The sequence below is a fragment of the Monodelphis domestica genome, chromosome 4 (assembly GCF_027887165.1).
Source record: "Monodelphis domestica isolate mMonDom1 chromosome 4, mMonDom1.pri, whole genome shotgun sequence".
In the NCBI taxonomy this organism is placed as follows: Eukaryota; Metazoa; Chordata; class Mammalia; order Didelphimorphia; family Didelphidae; genus Monodelphis; species Monodelphis domestica.
The window spans coordinates 131,938,755-131,959,142 of NC_077230.1; the positions used below are offsets into that span (position 1 = coordinate 131,938,755).

Genomic DNA, 20,388 nt, shown 5'->3' on the forward strand with positions numbered 1-20,388 from the left:
TTAAAGATGAGGAAACTAAAGCAGACTGGGGTTATGTTAAGTTAAAGCCCAGGCCTAGCTTTCTTAGTATATCAAGAACCACAGGCAGCCTGGTGAATGTTGAGGAGCCTTACATTTTGGAAGTAAATAAATGGTCCATAGTTCCCTACCTTCAACAATCTCTTCAGACTGACTTCATTGGGGGAACCTTAAGATGTTTATTAAAAGCTGTGGTGGCAATAAGGAAAACACTGACTGAGCTCACTTTAAAATACCATAACCATTTCATATAAATTTGGATTTGTGGGTTTCTTTAGGAAACATTATTACTCTAAGCAAAAAAATATTTCTGCAAGCTCTTATTAAGACCATATTTTCTCAAAGACTCCGTTTTCTAAAAGGACATGGACAACAATTGGGAAAGTATCTCCTCTTCTCAAGAGCTCATTTATTTGTAAAAGGTAAGTCACCACACAAAAATAATATAATGATAATGTAATATATCACCTTTCACTTGCAAAATATTTTTAATGTACTTGGACATTTTTGCTTTCATTTATCAATAAAACAACTCTATCCCACAGATCTCAATATCTCATTTTCATAAATGAGGAAGAAAGGTACAGAGGGGTTAATTGACTTCCCAATGGACATGCAGCCATTTAGTAGCAGAGCCAAGACTCAAGTATCAGAACCCAAGTTACTTGACTTCTAGACCAGTGCCCTGTTCCCTCTGGCTTTCTAAGCCCTCGAAGGGATAATCACATCTTTCAAATCCACCCACAACTCCATACCAACTGCTCAGTCTAAATAACATATGGCTTTAATTATGCTTGGACTGTCACCAAATAATTCTAAATGGACACAATATTTGGTGTTGTAACCTACACACAAAAGCCTAATCTTAGGGCTCTAGCAGCCACCAATACTCTGAATCTTGCCTGCTTTCTCTCAAGGTGGTTTATAATTACTGATTTAGGTTTCTCTCAACCTCAATGGTAAGTAGTTGGACATAAGATGACATTCTTCATGTTCTCTGTTGTTTTGCCCTTTTTTTAAAAAAAAATATGATCTTTTTCAATGCTTTGAGATATTCAATTTGATGTAATCACTTTCTTTTTGATTTCCCATAATCATTTTAGATTTACTCTGAAAAAATGCATGATGGTCATTTCCAAAGGTGGGAAACTACTTTTTAACATAGTCTTCTGTATACTATTTATTTAGAATCTGAATAAATAGGCACAAGATAAACAGGATGCAAAAGTACTGGAACCGATGCCTCCTAATGACACCTAAAACTCTAATTTTAGGATATGTACTGCTGAAATGAGCACCAAAGCTAAGACAACAAAATTGGAAAACTTAATCTTTATTCCCTTCCAAATTTCAGTCGATGTTGAAATTACACAGCAAGACAGGACATCTGGTGCCAAATGAAGGTGTTGGAACAACTGGAAAGAATGTCAACTGTGGTGATAATGTATATCTGATGTCTCTTCCAAGAGGAACCAAAGGTTGAGTTGAAAAGGAAATATTTGTGTTTTAAGATATTTACTTATATCACTATTCTGTGAGGTGAGGTAGCTCATAGAAATATCTCCAAGTCTTCTAAATTCCATTTACTGATAATATAAGCCTCTAGTTGTGGGGAAGGCATGTCCTCCCAGAATACACTGGATGTCATTTTACCTAGACCAAAGCATGATGCCAGTAGCTACCCAGCAGTGACATCAGACTATCAAAGATCTTCTGTTATAACACATACAAAATTAGCTTTATCAGAATTCTACTAATGCTTATAAGCAATTTCAATTTCATATCTATAGACAGTTGTTACATTACTGTCTGGATGCTGGGATTTCAAGTATACTTAAAATCATTAAAATATGTTTGAGATTTGAGAATGACCTAAAATCCTCATAATGAGATGTTGTTGGTTTTAGACTCAGAAGATCACAGTTAGGAGGGCATCTAGTAGTTTTTATCAAGGTTCTCAACCTTCAGAAAGTTCCTTTTATCCCCTCCTTTTATGTCTTTGACATGATCTTGCTCCAGTGACAATCCCAAAAGGTTGGTGATACAGTGGAAAGGGCACTGGACCTGGAGCAAAGAAGACCTGAGTTCAGATCCAGTTCCAGACACTTACTATGAGACTCTGGGAAAGATACTTAACCTCTTTCTGCCTCAGCCTCCTTATCAGTGAAACTGCTTTTAAAAAAGTACCTTCCTCACAGAGTTGTCAAGAGGCTCAAAGGGGATGATAAGTGTAAAACACTTTACTATAGTGCTCGGCTCCCATTAGTTTCTTAAATAAACATTTATTTCTTTCCTTCCTATACCTTGAATATATTTTTATTTTTCCTTTGTATTATTACTATGATCTTGACAAATATCAACAAATATAACCACTTCGTTGCACAAGGAACAAAAAAGTAATGCATTTGAAGCTGAGAATCTTTTTTCATTTTGATTAGGTTATTTCTTCTATATATTTCCAATTTAACATAATAGTTCCAACACTGTCCTGTTTATCTATGCCCTCACTTAATTTTGCTACACTCAGTTTAAAAAATGATTCAGCAAGGCTATTTTCTTTCTATTTTTCTGTATTTTTTTAAAGTTTTTTTAAGTATTACTATCATCTCCATAATCTCCCCTAAATCTCACTGCTCCAAAACAAATAAAAGCCCTCTCTTGCAATAAATATGTGTAGTCAAGGAAAACAAATCCACAAACTTGATGATTTTACATCAGTTCATGCAAGTCTTCTAAAGTTTCTCTGAATCTGACCTTTCATGATTTCTTATGGTATAGTAGTATTTCATTGTATATGTACAGGATAATTTGTTTAGTAATCCCCCAATTGAAGGGCAATCCCAATGTCTCCAGGTTTTTGCTACAACAAAGACAACAAAAATATTTCTATAGGTATTTTTGTACATATAGGACTGTTTCTTCTTTATTTGATGTCTTTCGGTCATAACCTTAGAAGTAGTACACTTATTTGCTATATTAATTTTCTCGATTTCTTTCTCTTATTTTATTGCTATAGGTTATATTTCTAGAAATATATCCATTAACAGCATTGACAGTGGACATTCTTAGTTTACTCCTGATCTTCTTATAAAAGACTAAAATTTCTCCATTATGGAAAATGATAGCTCTTGGCTTTAGATAGATACTATGAACTATATTAAGGACTCTTCTGGATTCAATATTAACTAACTGTGTGACTGTTAGTGAATCATAATGTTTCTGACCTTGTTTCCTTAAATAAAATTAAAATAATAATAATACTTACCTGATGAGGCTATAAGGGTATGTGAAATGTTGTAAAAACTCAAATAAATATGTAAACATAAGAACCAGTATGGCATTGTATCTTTTTAGTCATGAATGTGAGAAACCTCAAAAAACATCTTTGACTTTTTGCTTTCTCATCTCAGACATACAATGAGTTGCCTAATCAATTCTACCTCTATAATCTTTCATTATTCACCTTCTAATTTGTAGGCCCATTAATCCCATTCTAAAATTCAGGCCCTCTTTTTCTCAAATGGCTTTTTAATATAAATATCCTTATTGTTTTTTCTGGCCCTAGTCTGTCTCTTCTTTAAAGAATTTTTCATACCACTACCCAAATAATTTTCCTAATGCATTTCTCTGATCACATTACTCTTCAACTAATTGCTTATTGAATAAAAAATTAATTCTGGATCTTTGCATTCAAAACTCTATAATCTGATTCCAATCTACCTTTTTATATACATATCACATTATTACCCTTCATATATTCTGTATTCTAGTCAAATTCAATCTCTTATTTTTATCTTGTCCTCTCCCATCTATGTGCCTTGTCAAATCATATCTTGGATAGACTAATTTATTTCATTCCATTAAAGAAAATAATGCTTTAGAATTTTTCTTTTGCACTAAAAATTCTCCCCCTCCCTGTGTCTATAAAACCTTAATTTATTTTTTATATATTTCTTACTTTTGTTTGTTTTATTTCTAAAATCAGTAAGTAGTCCTTTTTTCTTCAAGGCCTACCTCTGGCATTATCCTCTTCTCAAAGTACAATTTGATAATTTCCTCCTATAGCTTGACAGCGAGCTTTCCCTTTTCATATTTCTCATAATATTTTTCCTGGATCTCTTTTCACATTCTTTCTCATATCATACTTCCCCCATCCCACCCCCAACACACATACCATATGACAGTAAGCCCCTTAAAAACAGGATTTGTGTCACATCCTTTTCTATATCCCCAGTAACTAACACAGTGTCATATATCTAATAGGCACCTAATATTTGCTGTAGTGACTTTAAAATTAATAGTAATTGTGACTAAAGGGAAGGAATGAATGAAATATGAAATATCTAAAGAGTCAAGATACTGATTCTGCCACTAAAACAACCATCATTAGGTATACATTTGGGAGTGGAAATTGATTTCCTCTTCTTTTTTAATATGTTCTTTTATTATAGTACCCCATCAGAAGACTCCAGGCAGGGAAAGGGAAAGGTGTGAATCTAGTAGCCACCATTGTGACAGAGGCTGGTACTAGAGAAAAAGTACCAGGCTGAAGAGTATGTGAAATTGATCACCTTGATGGGGGAAGGGCCCAGGAGGGGAAATCCAGAGGAGGAGGAGACTCTGGCTGGGAGAGCAGTGAGGCTCTCGGTCTTGAGAAGCCAAAGAGAGAGGGTGGGAAAAGACTATCTCCTAAGGGTTACCCATTTTTCCTACTGGTGACTGGAAATCTTCCCCCCCTACACTTCCCAATTGAAGGGACTTTCTGAAAAGAAACCTGAGCAGACTTTATCTCAGCTCCTATTGCCCAGGGGTGAGTCAACCTGACTGTCTCTGTGGGGGCTCAGGCTGCCAAGGCCTGAGTTTCCCCCAAAATCGAGGAGGGAGGGGAAAGGGTTTAGATAGAGACAGGCACCCCCTTTTCCCACATTTCTTTTCCCATTCTTCTCTGCCCATTATTCCTTTTGTATTACCTGATTGAGTTAATATTAAAAGTTATCTGTTCCTCAAGCTGAGTGTGAGTGAGCAGATCAAGGGGAGACCCTTTTGAACTTGAGTAGTGGAGGGGGGACAAGAGAGAATTGGGGAGAGTAGCTTTAGCTAAGGAGGGAAGGCAGAAGGGGGAAAATCTTCAAACCCCCTCTCCTCTCTCTGAGCCAACCCTAAACATCAACTGTCTCCCCTGAACTCTGCTTTGAGAAGGGGGTTCTCCTCTCTTTCCCCCTCTCCATACTGAAAGTCCAAGCTTCCCTTGGGGGCACAAATCTTCCCTCTTTATATTTTTTAATACACCATAGAGACTTCTGTGGCAACCCTTGCTAATGAAATGGTATGGAAGTGGGAGAAGCATAGTCATGTAATAGAAATTAGGGGAAATAAGAAAGTGAGAGTGTATATGTGTGGACCATGACAGATGAAGGGCAGGGGAGGCAGTAACAGTAGAAAAAGAGATCACTTACAGTGTTTTAGGATTCGTGGGTAAAATAAACAACAACAACCAACAAACAAATAGACTAGCAGAGAGAAAGGCCTTGTTAAAGAAGTTTATAATTCCATACCAATCATAGATTATAGTACCCTGGATTCAAAAATGAAAAGATTCATTATTCTACAGTGGAATCTCAACTCTCTACCAGGAGAGGAACAAGTTCTAAATGAACTTATATATCTCATAGCAACTGTAACTCATGTTACAACTGATACCATCATAAGAACCTCAAGGTGTTTCTTAGAAATATAAAAAAAATGACCAAAGTTCATTGATAACTCTCCTCTCAGTGGCTGTTAATTTAGAACCCATCACACCTGCTGGCCATAACTGCAGTTTTGCCGCTGCCCAATCTGAAAAGAGTTAAGATATACTCACATGTATTCCCTGTGTGCAGAGTGTACAGCTGCTGCATTGCTATAGCGCCACAGGACAATTGCTGATGACAAAACATCCAAGATGGCATCAAACTGGAGGAGGGAAACACAGAGTCAGTTGGTTTCCAGAGTCGTTTTGCTGGAAACATTTTAGCAAGTTAATTTCAGGGAAAGGAGACTTCATACTCATTGAAAGTCAACACTGTCACTGATTTACCAGAAAATAGCAAACCCTTGGGGATTAAAGAACCCTGTACATTTAACCCATTATCATCAAAAAAAAAAAAAGTATCATCCCCTGTGCTAACTAACTTAAAAAGCTACAATCTTTGTTAAGGCAAGTCCTGTTAGCATGCCCTCTAGCTGCCGGCACTCTGGAGACATTAAGAATAAAGGGGTTACAGTGATGCCTGAGACACTGAATCTAGTTTTAACAGAATTTAGGTGATTTGGGTGAAATTCAACACATCCCTGCTAAAGGGCTTTGGGAATATTTTTTCCCATATGTTTTAAAGTTCCTCTATTGAAGAGAGAAAATAGATTTGAGAATGGAATATATCTGCATAGGGGAGCTGGAGGAGAAAAACAGGAGTGGTGTTGAAGTGAGGCCCTTTATATCCTTTTGCCATTAGTCACACTTTGCTCTGATGAACTTTTTTTCATTCAGTCAAATTAAAGAAAAATACCACCCCTGACTCCCAATTACTTTACAAATGAAACTTTTAAAAGTGTGGCTATCCTATTTCCTCCTGTCTGTAAATAGCATCACATCCTAAATAGCATCTCTCAGCATTCTTTAAACTAGGCTTTAGAGCAGAAGTTCTGAAACCGGGGGCTGTCAATTTATTTTTTCTTTAAAAATATTTTTATAATGATTTCAATATAATTTCTTTCTTTTGTAATCCTAGTTATTTTATTCTGTGCATTTAAAAACATTATTCCAAGAAAGGATCCATAGGCTTCATCAAACTGCCAAAGGGATCCAAGACACAAAATGCTTAAGAATTCCTGCTCAGTCTAAAGTAATTAGGAATTAGGGCTGATAAGCTTGTGCTTTCCCTGGGAAGTGACTTAGAGCCAAATTTAAGTCACTTGTAATCTTTCTGTTACATGTGATCCTATGGGGAATCATGCCCAAATAGAGGATAGTTGAATTAATATCATTTTCAAGCCTACATTGAAATTGGGGAACTAAAAAAAAAAGGTGAAATCCTAAAATATCCCAGAAACTGGTTGCAGCAAAGTAGGCATTTATCATTACATGAAAGAGATTTCATCTGCCCAGTGACATACCAAAATACTTGACCTGTATGGCTGGGAATTTGGTCTCAGAAGCAATTCTGTTGTTAAATACTGAGGTATTAAGCATTTCTCAACATTAAAGGATCCAACTGTATATTGAGATAGTTCCCATTGCTGATCTTCTCAGAGTAAGCTACTGTATCCTGACTACCCATATTCACAGAGTCCATGGCAAGGTTACATGGCTCAGATAATGGGGCAAAACAGCATAAAAGGACATTTCAAATTACTTACAGCAAACCCAAAAGCAGAGGCGCTGTACCTCATTACGGAGACAGCTAAAAAGAAAGAAAATATTATTCAGAATAATTTCAACCGTGTTAGGGATATTTTCTTTCATTGTGAATATAGTCATCAGAAGTAGCCTTTTCAGCACAGGAAGAAAACTGCCAAGAGAACACAGATCACTGAGATACCTATGCAAATTGGGAACTCAGAACCCAAGAGGCTCCATCTTGGCTTATTTTTAAGAAGGAGCCACTGCTCATCCTCTTACTTCTTGGTCTGTAATAACACCCTATTGAAGTATATTTTGAGGGCACTCAAATGAGAGGAAAATATTTAGTAACAAATTAAACTCATAATCTGGGAATCAAAACTTGACAAATTGTAAGAGAGAAAAGAAGACACACACCCATACACACATGCACTGAGAAACTCTGTGATGAACATATGACTTTTGAAGGTAAAAGTTCTTAAATGCCAAAGCAGTGAGCCAGGATTTTGGATTGTAAAGCAATCCAGTTAAGGATAGGCACACAGGGGCATATCACAAAGCTAACCCTAAATGTGAAGGTGTCTTGGACACCAGAAGGTTATAATCTAGAAGTCACAAATATGTTAAAAGATAATTTTGTCCAAATTCAAAGTGAAAAAAATTAATTGAGGGGGGATATGGTTTTCCTTGTGTTTGGAGGGAGTCTTTTTGGCAAGCCCATTTGTTAGAGCCTCTGCATAATTCCTTGATCTATCTAACATAGTATCTAATATACCTAATTTCTAATATAGTATCTAATATCGAACACATCATATCTAATACCGTATCTAATACATCTATCTAAAACTGTCTTTGGCACAGGACAGGTGTTGGACACTCTGACAATATAACTTAATGAAATACAATGAAGCATCACATATTCACACACCAATAAAAATGAAACACTTATATTAGAAGTGCTGACCAACGTTCATGTCGAGTGCTGGCAAAAGCGGTAGAATGTGGAGGAGTGAATGTTGGCATTTAGTGGGAGATGGTAGAGGGCTGGGAATGGAGCAAATGCAATCAATGGCACCAACCGCAATTTTCACTGGTGGCAGGGTAAGGTAGTTGAGGTAAAATAAATGGACCCTGATGCCAAAAATAGTCTACTCATCAACCACCTTGGTTTGAATGAAAGAAGAAGCTGATTTCTACACTATTCTAAATAATTAAAGCCTTTTTCATTTCCTTTCATAGGAAAATGGAAGTAAGGTCTTACATCAAAATCAAAGCATGAAAAATATATAATTTGTTCTGTCAGTTTTCCCTCTTTTGAATAAACTAATTAGAATAACTTTTATTTTCCCTTTAAATCTTATTTTTCTGGATACTCTTATAACCAGTGGCACAGGCTGCATTTTTAAAAATATACCTATGTTTTACTCAAAAAAAAGATAGGATATGCTTGTTATTTGGGAAATGGTTGCATTTCCAAATATAAGCTGTAGCATTACATGGAATTTTTTAAAAAAATAACTTTTAACCTGAATAATTTTATAGCTTTGTAGTTTTTAGAAATATAGATAGACTATAACTAACCCATGGTGGTGTTCCACTGAGTCTATTAGTGTCAAATGCTCATAATACAAATATATACAAAATTACATTAAAATGCTTTTTTTGGCTTAGTTAAAAGTAGTTATGTTTTTGCCTTTTCAAAGGTGAGATACTCCAAAAGGAAAATGGAATATTTTTCCATCCCCCAGAACCTTAGATGATAATCCTACCAAGCAGTATTATTTTCCTAAGAGCTCTTAATAGAGTACAAGGCTTAAAATTTCCATATTTTTAATAAATTGACTTCAAGTAATTTTGTTTGTGAAATAGAAAGGAAAAAAATGATTATGGGGGCAGAGAGCAGACAGTGAAGGGGGAGTGATAGGAACAAGACCCTCATACACTTGTTTTTTCTCACTAGTTAGCACTAGTTAAAAACCAACTGTAAAACCTATAGTTTTAGCATGTCAAGCATGAATTGCAGGATCTATAATATCCTATACTAGGCATCAACTTTGTGCCTAATCTGTTTTATTAATTACTCATATTGTTCTTTATTTACTAGTTCAGAACTGTAAGATATCATTAGTTAGCTCTAGTGGTCTTCTAATGTATGGTTCTCCCTTCCCCCAGACTCTCCTTCCAGAAGGGCAGTGAGACCTCTCCCAGATTGACAAATGATGATAAGGTGGACAATGGGGGAACATGGAACCTGCACACTGGAGATTCTGACATTCCAGAAGAATCTCCTAAACCTGTGCATGTTCCTTATTCCCTATGAAGTACTTGTCAAACCCCAAAATTCACCTCCTGATCTGAATTTGGCCATGTCCATTTTCCAGGGTTATCAAGAGAGGTGAAGATTTCTCTGAAAGTGGAGATGACTAGCCCCCAGACCCTAATAAATATGTCAAACATGGAGTTGCTACTCCACACCTGGAGAACTACTATTCTGTCAGCTCCAGAGAGGCTACTCTACTGGGCCCTGGCCTTACCCATCAGCCCTAAGGCTACCCAATTAGCCCCCAGATTATTCCACCAGCTACTAGGCTATTATACCACCATGAACCTCTTCTTCAAATGAAATTCTTTTCTTACTTCTGGATAGAATGGAGTTTGAGTCTCCTGTTCTTGGGGCAAGAATCTGCTACAAATATCCCACAACAATGCTAAGAAATGACTTAAGAAAAAAGAACAACTAAGGAGCCCTAAGGATCATCCTAGCCACAGAATCTTAAATTTTCCATTTTTAAGTCAGCAGCAAAACCCATTTTCACTATTAAATAAGAAGAAAACATTAACATTGGGCCTGATCACAGAGTTCAATTGAGTCTCTTCCCAAATTTCTGGGAGAAGTTTGAATGACAACTCTATTTTTCCTTTGGTGTAAAACTCAGCACAACACATTCCTGTCCTAGCCCTGTACTGAACTCAGACAGGTTGAAATCTTCCAGAAGAAATCAGGTCAAACTGGATCATTCTAATAAGAACACATTTTCACCACTTTTCAAGCTAAAAATAAGTCTCAATCGAATAATATCAGGCTGTGGCCAGGAGAGATGGCTCAGGGATGAGTTAATGAGATATGGCACCTTTGACCTCAAGAAAACATTTAAATTCCATCTAGATCAGTGGTGATTAAAAATCACTAGGAGCCAGAAACTCAAAGCAAGAGAGGTGGCTCTGTGAGAAGAACTATGTAGAGTAGACAATAGGGCAGTATTCATTTGACCTTAAACTGCTGCTGTGACTGGGAATAACAATAAATAAACCAGCCATTAATTAACATGGAGGGTGAGTTTCTCCCCCTATCCCCATCAACCCCTCCCTGAAGCTGGTTCTTTTGATGAAAATGAATATTTCAGAGATTTGTATAATGAAGTTATCACACCTGCCACTCCCATGCTAGGTTCATTCAATCTCTATTATAACAATTTGGCACTAAAGACCTCTCTGTCCTATATTAATTTGAGACTAGAATAAAATCACAATCAGAGCCCCTTGGGGAGATTTTCAAAGGTTTCTCTGCCACTGAAGCTTGGAAAATGTGTTCTGACCCCAAGAGGCATCTCCATTAAACATGCTTTATGCAATGAGGAAGCACATGGAAAATCAGCCATTTAACATCAGCTGGGCAATCTTTCTACTTCAATCTTTTTGGTGGCTTACTTCATTCCCCACTGCAACTGTTTCCAACCTTTGCTCCTGTCATGAAGTCCCCTCCTCCAACTCATCCCTGGAGATAATTACATCAGATACCTCAGCTTCCCTCTATCCTGAAGGAAACTATGAACATCTGATAACGGCAATTCCACCTCACCTTCTCTACTCCATAGCATCACTCTGTCTCTTCTTTAACTTACCAACCTTTCAGCTGAATTTCTCCACTTGCCTCCACCAGAAAGTCATTCCTTACAGTAAAAAAAAATGTCAAGGATGGAAGAAAACATATCCACAATAATATAAGATTCTGTACTTGTTGTTCTGTCATTCTCTAAAGAGTCTTCCCTGAGAGTCCAATTTATTACCAGAGCTTCAACTAATACTTCAATATCATTCCTAAATCCAAATCATCAACCTTGACTTGTCTCGTAAGTTCCCAACTCAGATCTCCCCCTGTTTGCTCTATAGTCACCTTAAGTTCACTGTGTCTTCAATTAAGCTCAAAATGATAGGATCCCAGAGTTAAAGCTACAAGGGACTTCCGAGGTCATCTTGACCAAAGAGGTCATTTTATAGATAAGGACACTGGGATCAGAAGCTTGCCAAAGGCATAAAGGCTGTAAGCAGCAGAGCCCAGATTTGAAGTCAAGTTCTCCAACTCCATATCCAGGTCTCTCTCTATCACGGCACCTCTAGGTAGCAGAGCCCAGATTTGGCTATCAATTTACAACAACACATTACCCTACCTCTGCTTTATATATGTAACTCAAAATATAAAATAATATCTCCCTTATAAACTTTATTTACCTATGTGACATCTATACATCCTCCAACTAAGTTTTAAGTATCATATGAGGCAGGGTGACAAAGATTTAACACATTACTATCCACCTTTGGGCTCTCCAGATGAACATTTTTGTTGCCCAAAGTTTTCAGTCAGTGCATGAAAGGAGAGATATAAATATGAGGTTATTTATTTGTAGATGTACACACATATATACACACTCACAAAAGCCTTGGCGTGAGCAGTCTTCTCTCTTGCTTTTCTCTAATATTTAGTTAGCAGTCTCCTCAACTCTACCTAGAATTTCTCTTTCATCTATTCCCTCTTCTCTAGTCTCTCTCTCTCCCTCCCTTTCTTCCCCTTTGTCTCTCTTTCTCTCTCTGCCTCTCTCCCTCTGTCTTTCTCTCTCCCCCTCTTCCTCTCTTCCCTACACATACATTATATAAAGATAAATAATAAAGATATATAAAACATATAGATGATTATAGACAATAATGTGACATAATTGATATACATGTATTATATATGTTGTCATATGTGTGTATATTGAATTTTAAAATCTTGGGGCAATTAACTCACATATTTATACTAATCTAGTTAAAGATTGGTTCTTCCTTAACTAAGTCAGAATTCTACCATTCCAAAAAGAATGCCAGTTGGAAACTCCAAATTGAAACAGAGGAACAGGTGGAAAATGAACTGGATCCATTGTTGGGATAAGACCACATGTAAATTGTGCAGCTGAATAAACAAGCGGAAGAGAAGACTTAGGACAAAGCCTTAGAAATCTGAAAGATGGTGGTGTGTGTTGCAGAGGGCCATAATGTCACAATCAGCAATGTGCCATTCAATCCTATTAAATAAAGACGGCAATTTCAATTGCATGCTAGATTTATAGCAACAATGAAGACCCATCTGTCAAGCTGTCCAAAATCAAGCAATAATTATCTTGAGCCTCAGCAATCCTGCTTTACCCCAGGCCCAATAACACCTCTAGCTGCTAAATTATGTGACCAGTAAAGCTCTGTTAATAAATCAATCTCTCTTTAATTAGACTGCCTCTATCACTCAAGATTCTTAGACTACAGCATTGCAAACAACAATGTTACTCTTCCAACTTAAAAAAAATTTTTCTCATATACTCATTGTAGATGGGAGCTTAGATAAATGAGGAAGCCAAAAGCAGTTCTAAGTTAATTTTGTTCCATTTTCTACCCCTGTCCAAAAACCTTTAAATAACTTACATAGCCCCCTTTCTCTCCAAAGGTAAATTACCATTTATGAAAAGCTGAAACAGATGACTGATTTATTTATTTACTCATTCGTTTTACTACTAGTAGATCTAACTTCTTGGGTAAAAGGAAATGCATTTTTAAAATCCACTGCAGGTTGCTAAATTGTTTATCCTTCCAGGACAGCATCCTTTGACACATTTATTTACTTGCCTAAGCTCACTGAACTAGGAAAAGCCCAATGCATTGCTCAGGATTACAAAATTATGTTCAATTTGCTTAAGGCTTCTTTTTAATTCACTCAATGATAATTGTGAACTAATGGTTTAACCCACTCACTCACCCACCTCTCATTTTCTTTCCTCTTTCTATACCTAACAACATCCCAAACACTTGCCCTTCTTCCTCCCTCAAATGGGACCAAGCAGGAGTTGTTTACTCATCTCTCTACACATACATCCTAATCTTAATGTGACAGGTCACCAATGCCAGCTGTTTCTGTGATAGCCAGTTTCCATATGTAAATAGGTTTTTCAACACTATAGTCATATGCTTTCACTCTGCAACAGTATAGTAGAGGAAGCTTTCTATGTGGGTGGATTGCAGCCAGAGGAATGAAAATCAGAGAACAAAAACTCTGAGCTCTTCTCCTGGTTGCTTGCAGCTCCCAAAATATATTATGCAGTCTTCATTTGGAGGAATAAGTAATTGAGTTAGCAAGTCTTTCTTTGTAGAAGAAAACAAAGACCTAGATAGCAGTGATGCAGAGAATGGGAAATATGTTTTAGACTAGGAAACTAGAGGATTTGTGGAAAGCTCTTGAGGATAAGCACAACTTCCTTTTTCTCAGGAACTCTAATATCCCTTCCAGATCTAATGGCTGAAGACTATATCTGCAGTTTTGCATTTCACTCATAATCAATACTCTATAATGTCTCAAAATATGATCAGTTCAAAATAAGAATATTGAGGCTGGCTAACATTACACTATTGGTTTGGGGGATCCAGATGTATAAGAATATATTCTAAAAACTGAAGTGACGTGAAAATATATAGGACTTTTTTATTCAAGAAATTTTTTTCAGCAAGAGATAAAAAGGGGAAAAGGTTAATTTCAATTTCTTCATTAGTAAGATGAGAAGGTTCTATGATCTCTAAGATCCCTTCAAATTCTAAAATCCTTTGCTTCTATATAATAACTATCAACATGAGAAGAGTAAAAGATGTTCCTTGAATTCAGTTTGCTGGTGTTTCAATTTCATATCTCCTTCCCTAGAATCTTTCTCTTGTTTCAAGGCTCAGGTCAGGTATCATCTCCTCAATGAAGCCAACTCTGACATCTTCCCTGACCCCATCTTCAACCAACTACAAATGTCCTGTCTTTCCTCAAATTTTTCTAGACCATCTTTTCTTTGTTACCATCACCTCCTACCTTTTTCTATTTTCTTTGTATATGTTATTCTCTCCCTAGGAAATCATTCCTAAAGGTCTTGAGGATTTATTGGAGAACTGAGATTTCTTGAACCTTTGCAACATCAGGGCCTTGCACATAGTAGGTATTTAATTTTTTATTTAATTGAATTGAGTAATCAGGATTGAAAAAATAGATTATAATAGTCTACAACCTGACCTCCCTGCTTCAAATCTCTACTAATTCAAATCCATTTTCTACTCAACTATCAATTAATCTTCCTAAAATTCAAGTCTTTCTCTCTTCTCTGTCTCTGTCTCTGTCTCTGTCTCTCTCTCTTTCACACACACACACACACACACACACACACACACACACACACACACCAATTCAATAAATTCCACTGAATCCCTGTTGCCTCTGGGATCAAATATAAAAAAGCTTTTTATAACCGGGACTTTTCCTACCTTCTTCTACCTTATTCCCCAAAATATACTTTTTAACCCAGTACATTGTCCTCATTACTGTTCTACCAACAAGAGACTATAATTCTCAGCACTGGGCATTTTTGCTGGCTGTCCTACATTCATGAAATGTTCTTCATCATCTCTGCCTCATAGTTTTCTTGGCTTCCTTTGAGTCTTAGATCCTTCTTCAAGAAGTCTTTCCAACTTTTCTTTAATCTTAGTGCCTTCCCTCTAAGACTACTCCCAATTTATTCCATATTTGTCTTGTTTGTACATAGTATTCATATTGTTTCTCCCATTAGACTTTAAGTTTCTTGAGAACAGGAACTGGGTTGTTGTTTTTTTGGGGGGTTTTGCCTTCTTTTGTATCCTCAGAGATACAAAATATGTAGCACATAGTAACTGCTTAATGAATGCTAGCTGACTGACTAAAAGGACATGTATTTGCTTGATTTGAATAAATCAAAAACATTAGGTGATTTCAAGCCAACTAGATACCTTTTGATAACTTAGTTCCTAGGGAAAACTCTTTAAGACTATTACTTACATAATAGCTGTTGGTCTGCATTGATAGAAGAGTTTCTGCACTGATGAATCATAGGTTGGACATGTCTTTGATAACTTAACACCTCAAATTCCTTCCTTAATGGGGAGGAAAGGAACTTTTAAAGTTCCTTTTACATGGAAGGTAGGTTGGGGATAATTTTGGGGTATTTAATGATAGATTGAGTCTCTGCATAATAATATTTTCTTTAAATGGCATAACTAGTGTTCATAATGGTAATAAGACCATAGTTCTTGCCTTGATTGTGGCAAATATATGAACCAAGTCAAATTTACAAAAAAAAAAAAATCAAGCCATTCCCCAATTGACAAATGGGCAAGGGACATGAATAGGCAATTTTCACAAGATGAAATCAAAACTACCAATAAGCACATGAAAAAGTGTTCTAAATCCCTCCTGATTAGAGAGATAGAAATCAAAACAACCCTGAGGTACCACCTTACACCTAGCAGACTGGCCAGTATGGAAGCAAAAGAAAGTGATAAATGTTGGAGAGGATATGGCAAAATTGGGACATTAATGCATTGCTGGTGGAGTTGTGAATTGGTCCAACCATTCTGGAGGGCAATTTGGAACTATGTGCAAAGGTCTTTAAAAGAATGCCTACCCTTTGACCCAGCCATATCACTGCTGGGTTTGTACCCCAAAGAGATAATAAGGAAAAAGGCTTGTACAAGAATATTCATAGCTGCACTCTTTGTGGTAGTGAAAAATTGGAAAATGAGGGGATGCCCTTCGATTGGGGAATGGCTGAACAAATTGTGGTATCTGTTGGTGATGAAATATGATTGCGCTAAAAGGAATAATAAAGTGGAGAAATTCCATGTGAACTGGAGTGACCTCCAGGAATTGATGCAGAGTGAAAAGAGCAGAACCAGGAGAACATTTTACATAGAGACTGATACACTGTGGTACAATCGAATGTAATGGACTTTTCTACTAGCAGCAAAGCAATGACCCAGGACAATTCAGAGCAACTTGCGAGAAAGAATGCTGTACACATTCAGAGAAAGAACTGTGGGAACAGAAATGCATTAGAAAAATATGAAATCATCATGTAATGTTTTGGGGATATGATTAGGATTTTGATGTTAAAGGATTGAGCTACTGCAGATATGAATAACACCTCAGTAAGGGTTAAGTGAATTGAAGAAACTACTGGGCAGTGTATCAGCCATTGTTATCACATTTGCCTCTTCTAAAAAAAAGCCCAAACCAAAACAATTCATAACTGGAACTGAATGTGATTTTTCAATCATCAGAACATACTTTATTTGAAAACTTGTTTTTATTTTTTATATGTTTTAGATTGCACATATTTGTTGGTTTTTTAACAAGAATTATCGGCCTTAATTAACCTCGACAGTAGCATATTTCCATCCATTGAGACTATATAAATAAATAGAGAGCAACTTTTTTCCTTACACTATTTCTTGGTTCTTAGTCCAAACAATATCCTCAAGATAAAAGAATAAATGTACTTTTATGAGCTGATGAAACAGAGGAGAATATACTGAAAAAGTTAAAGGAATAATTCTAGCCACTCTTAAATAAAGTGCCTTCCCAATAGCAGCACTTATGCAACAGGTTTGAATAACAAATATAAAAGGCTCGACTCCCCCTCCCTATAGGAAAACTATAGCTCAAAGGCATCATCATGCCAAGAGTTCAGTAGTACAGCTGGTCACTCTGGTAGGAATTGAATTGCATTGGGCATTGATGAGTTTGCACAGATGGAGATCGAAGTTGTACATGCTTTATACAATCTGGGCCAATTTCCCAGAAATACTTTGACACAAATCAAAGATAATAAGGTTTAAGGTTGTGAACAAGAAAATAATGGAAACCCAGCTTTTATTGACCCTAGTAGAGGGCTTTTGTCCTAGATTACATGAGGTTTATTGTCATGTGCCAGTAATAAGTGACCACCACTGAAAATGAAGACTAAATTGAATTTAAGTGTGCCTTCAGCCCAACTGGCTCATCTGCATAAAAAAAAATTATACTGATGTCCATAAGAAAAATAAAAAACAACCAGGAGAAAACTTCAGCAGACATGGAAGGAAGGAAGACAACTGACAGATGTTTATACCAAAAGAAAACGACCCTCCATATCACAAGAGTAGTAACACTGCATTTCACATATTCATCAAGCCTTGAAGGATTTGGGGCTTCATTCAGTGATTTAACTAACATTTATCATAATAATAAATTATTGTTTAGTCATTTTAGTTGTGTCCTACTCTTTATGACCCCATTTGCAGTTTTCCTGGGAAAGATACTGGAGTGGTTTGCCATTTCCTTCTCCAATTCTTTTTACTGATGAGGAAACTGAGGCAAACAGGGTTAAGTGGCTTGCCAAAGGTCATGCAGCTATCACGTATCTGAGGCTAGGTTTGAACTCATGGCTTCCTGACTCTAGGCTTAGAGCTCTATCTATTGCACCACCTAGCTTCCATAATAAAAATAATAATAACATTTATGTTGTGCCTTAAGGTCTGGAAAATACTTTACTATTATCCTACTATATAACTATTATTACACTATGTTATCTCATTTTATCTTGATAACAAACTTGGGAAGTAGATACTATTTTAATTCCCATTTTGCAAATGAGGAAACTGAAGCACTGTATGAGAGGTTGAGTGACTTTTCCAGGATCACACAGGACATATAAGTCCAAGTCTGGATTTGAACTCAGGTCTCCCTGACTTCAGATTCAGTACTCCATCCAATGTGCCATTTAGGAGCCTTGGAGTTTGAGAAACAAGCAAAAAGTATTCACTCAGATGAGATGTTCAGATACCAAAAGAAGCAAGGAAAATTTCATTTTCACAGTTGAAGACAAGTTGCAACTCTGAATCTTGTGGGATGTGTGATTTTTTTTTATGATCTGAGGCAAAAGGATGGCTATATCTTCTAAAAATTTAAGTATTTTCTTATATTCTAATTCATTTAAGACCCCAAATCTTTATTTTTAAACATGTATTAGTTTTCATTTTAGGTCCTGAATTCTCTCTCTCTTCCTCTTTTCCCCCTTCCCATTCATTAGAAAGTGAAACAGTCTGATATAGATTTTACATGTGAAATAATGTAAAATATTTTTCAAATTAATCCTTTTGTGAAAGAAAACTCAAACAAAAAAATGGAAGAAAAAAGTGAAACATCGTATATACTTTGATCTGCATTCCAACTTTATCAGTTCTTTCTCTGGAAGCAGCTGGCATTTTTCATCAAGTCCCTTGGAATTGTCTTGGATCATTGTATTGCTGAGAATATTTTATTCACAGTTATTCATCATAAAATATTTCTGTCCTCTTGGTTCTGCTTACTTCACTCTGTATCAGTTCATGCAAATCTTTCCTGGGAAAACCACCAATTCTTGAATAATATTATTTAGCACCACTCGGTTAAGCAGTAAAGTAGTTAATTTAGTGAAGTAGAGTATCAATTTCCCAACCATATTGGAAAACAATTTTCATTGAGTAAAAATCTTATTTATTCAAGAGCTAACTTTAAAAGGTTCCTCATTGAGATTCACAATAATATGCATTTAAATGGCAAGTTTATAGTTTCACTCAAAAGAATCTTAGAGATCACCTAGGCTAAACTACTTCTTTTACAACTGAGAAAACTGAAGCCATGAGAGGTGAACTGACTTGCCTACACACAGAAAGTAAGCAACAGAGTTAGGGTTTCAACCCACGTCTTTTTAATCCAAGTCCAGAGCTCTTCCCATTGTACCACACAATCTTCTTATGTTCATGTTTTTCACATAATATGATGTGCATAATTTCAATTTTGATGCAAACTTTGAAGGGACTATTTACTTAGTAAAGCAAAAAAAATTATACTAAGTACATCCTGACAAGGATTTGCACAATAAATATTTTTTTCCAGTAAATAAAATGAGTTTTTTTTTAAAAGAACTCCTTGCCTTCTTCTTACTCTGTCGCACTAAAAGATTGCACAGATTTAGCTGATGATTAAGGTTGAGGTTGGTCTTTCCATTGAACATACTGAGTTTCTTATGTGAATTCAATAGATCTTCTAAAGACCTTGATCTCACTATCAGTAGAGCTAAATGGAAAGTAGTTGGGATAAGGAAACTTCCTCTGTAGAGTCACAAAGAATAATCCAGGCTTGAAGCTTTCTCTCTTGTCAAAAGCAAAATAAATGAAAGTGTTCGTATGTGGAATCACAGAATGTTCAGCTCTGCAATGAGCCTTGGAGATCAACCCACTCATTCTACAGATGAAGAATTGGTTGCAGAAAAAATGAAAATGGTTTTGTGATTGAGACTAGAACCCAGATTTAAGTCATTCTTTTGCCATAATTATTTTTACTGTTTTGCTGATGTTATTTTTATATATAAATCTGTCATTTTCTAACAAGAGGCAGAGTTGGGTTTTGAATCTAAATACATCTAGTGATTTCAAGCTAGTCCTCTTCCTTAGGCAAATAGGTGGCTTAATAAATAGAATATTGGACCTGGACTCAGGAAAATCTGTGTTCAAACACAGCTATATGACATTGAACCTATCCATTTTCAGTTTCCTCATTGGAAAAATGGGAATAACAACACATCCTCCAGGGTAGTTATGAAGATAAAATGAAATACTATTTATAAAGGACTTTGCAAACCTTAAAGCTCTATCTAAAGTCTAGTTATTATTTTATTAAGCATACACAACTCCTGCCCAGACTCCTCTCTTATAACAAAGCAAAATGATCAAACTCAGGGACATGATGGCATATGAAATATTCTGTATCTAAAGCAAAGCCCTTCTCTGTGAAAGAAGGGGAGCGTGTTTCATCATTAACAACC

General features: G+C 36.2%; 1 protein-coding gene across 1 annotated transcript in view; it reads right to left on the reverse strand.

Moving 5' to 3' along the window:
• The window catches only part of TMEM163 (transmembrane protein 163), a 264,900-nt gene that overhangs the window by 130,225 nt on the left and 114,287 nt on the right, over window positions 1–20,388 (reverse strand). The window contains exons 3-4 of the mRNA XM_001369698.4: window positions 7,417–7,460; window positions 5,882–5,973 (exon numbers count right to left, since the gene is read on the reverse strand). Coding sequence (XP_001369735.1) covers window positions 5,882–5,973; window positions 7,417–7,460 — 136 coding nt within the window. The remainder of the gene's footprint in view (window positions 1–5,881; window positions 5,974–7,416; window positions 7,461–20,388) is intronic.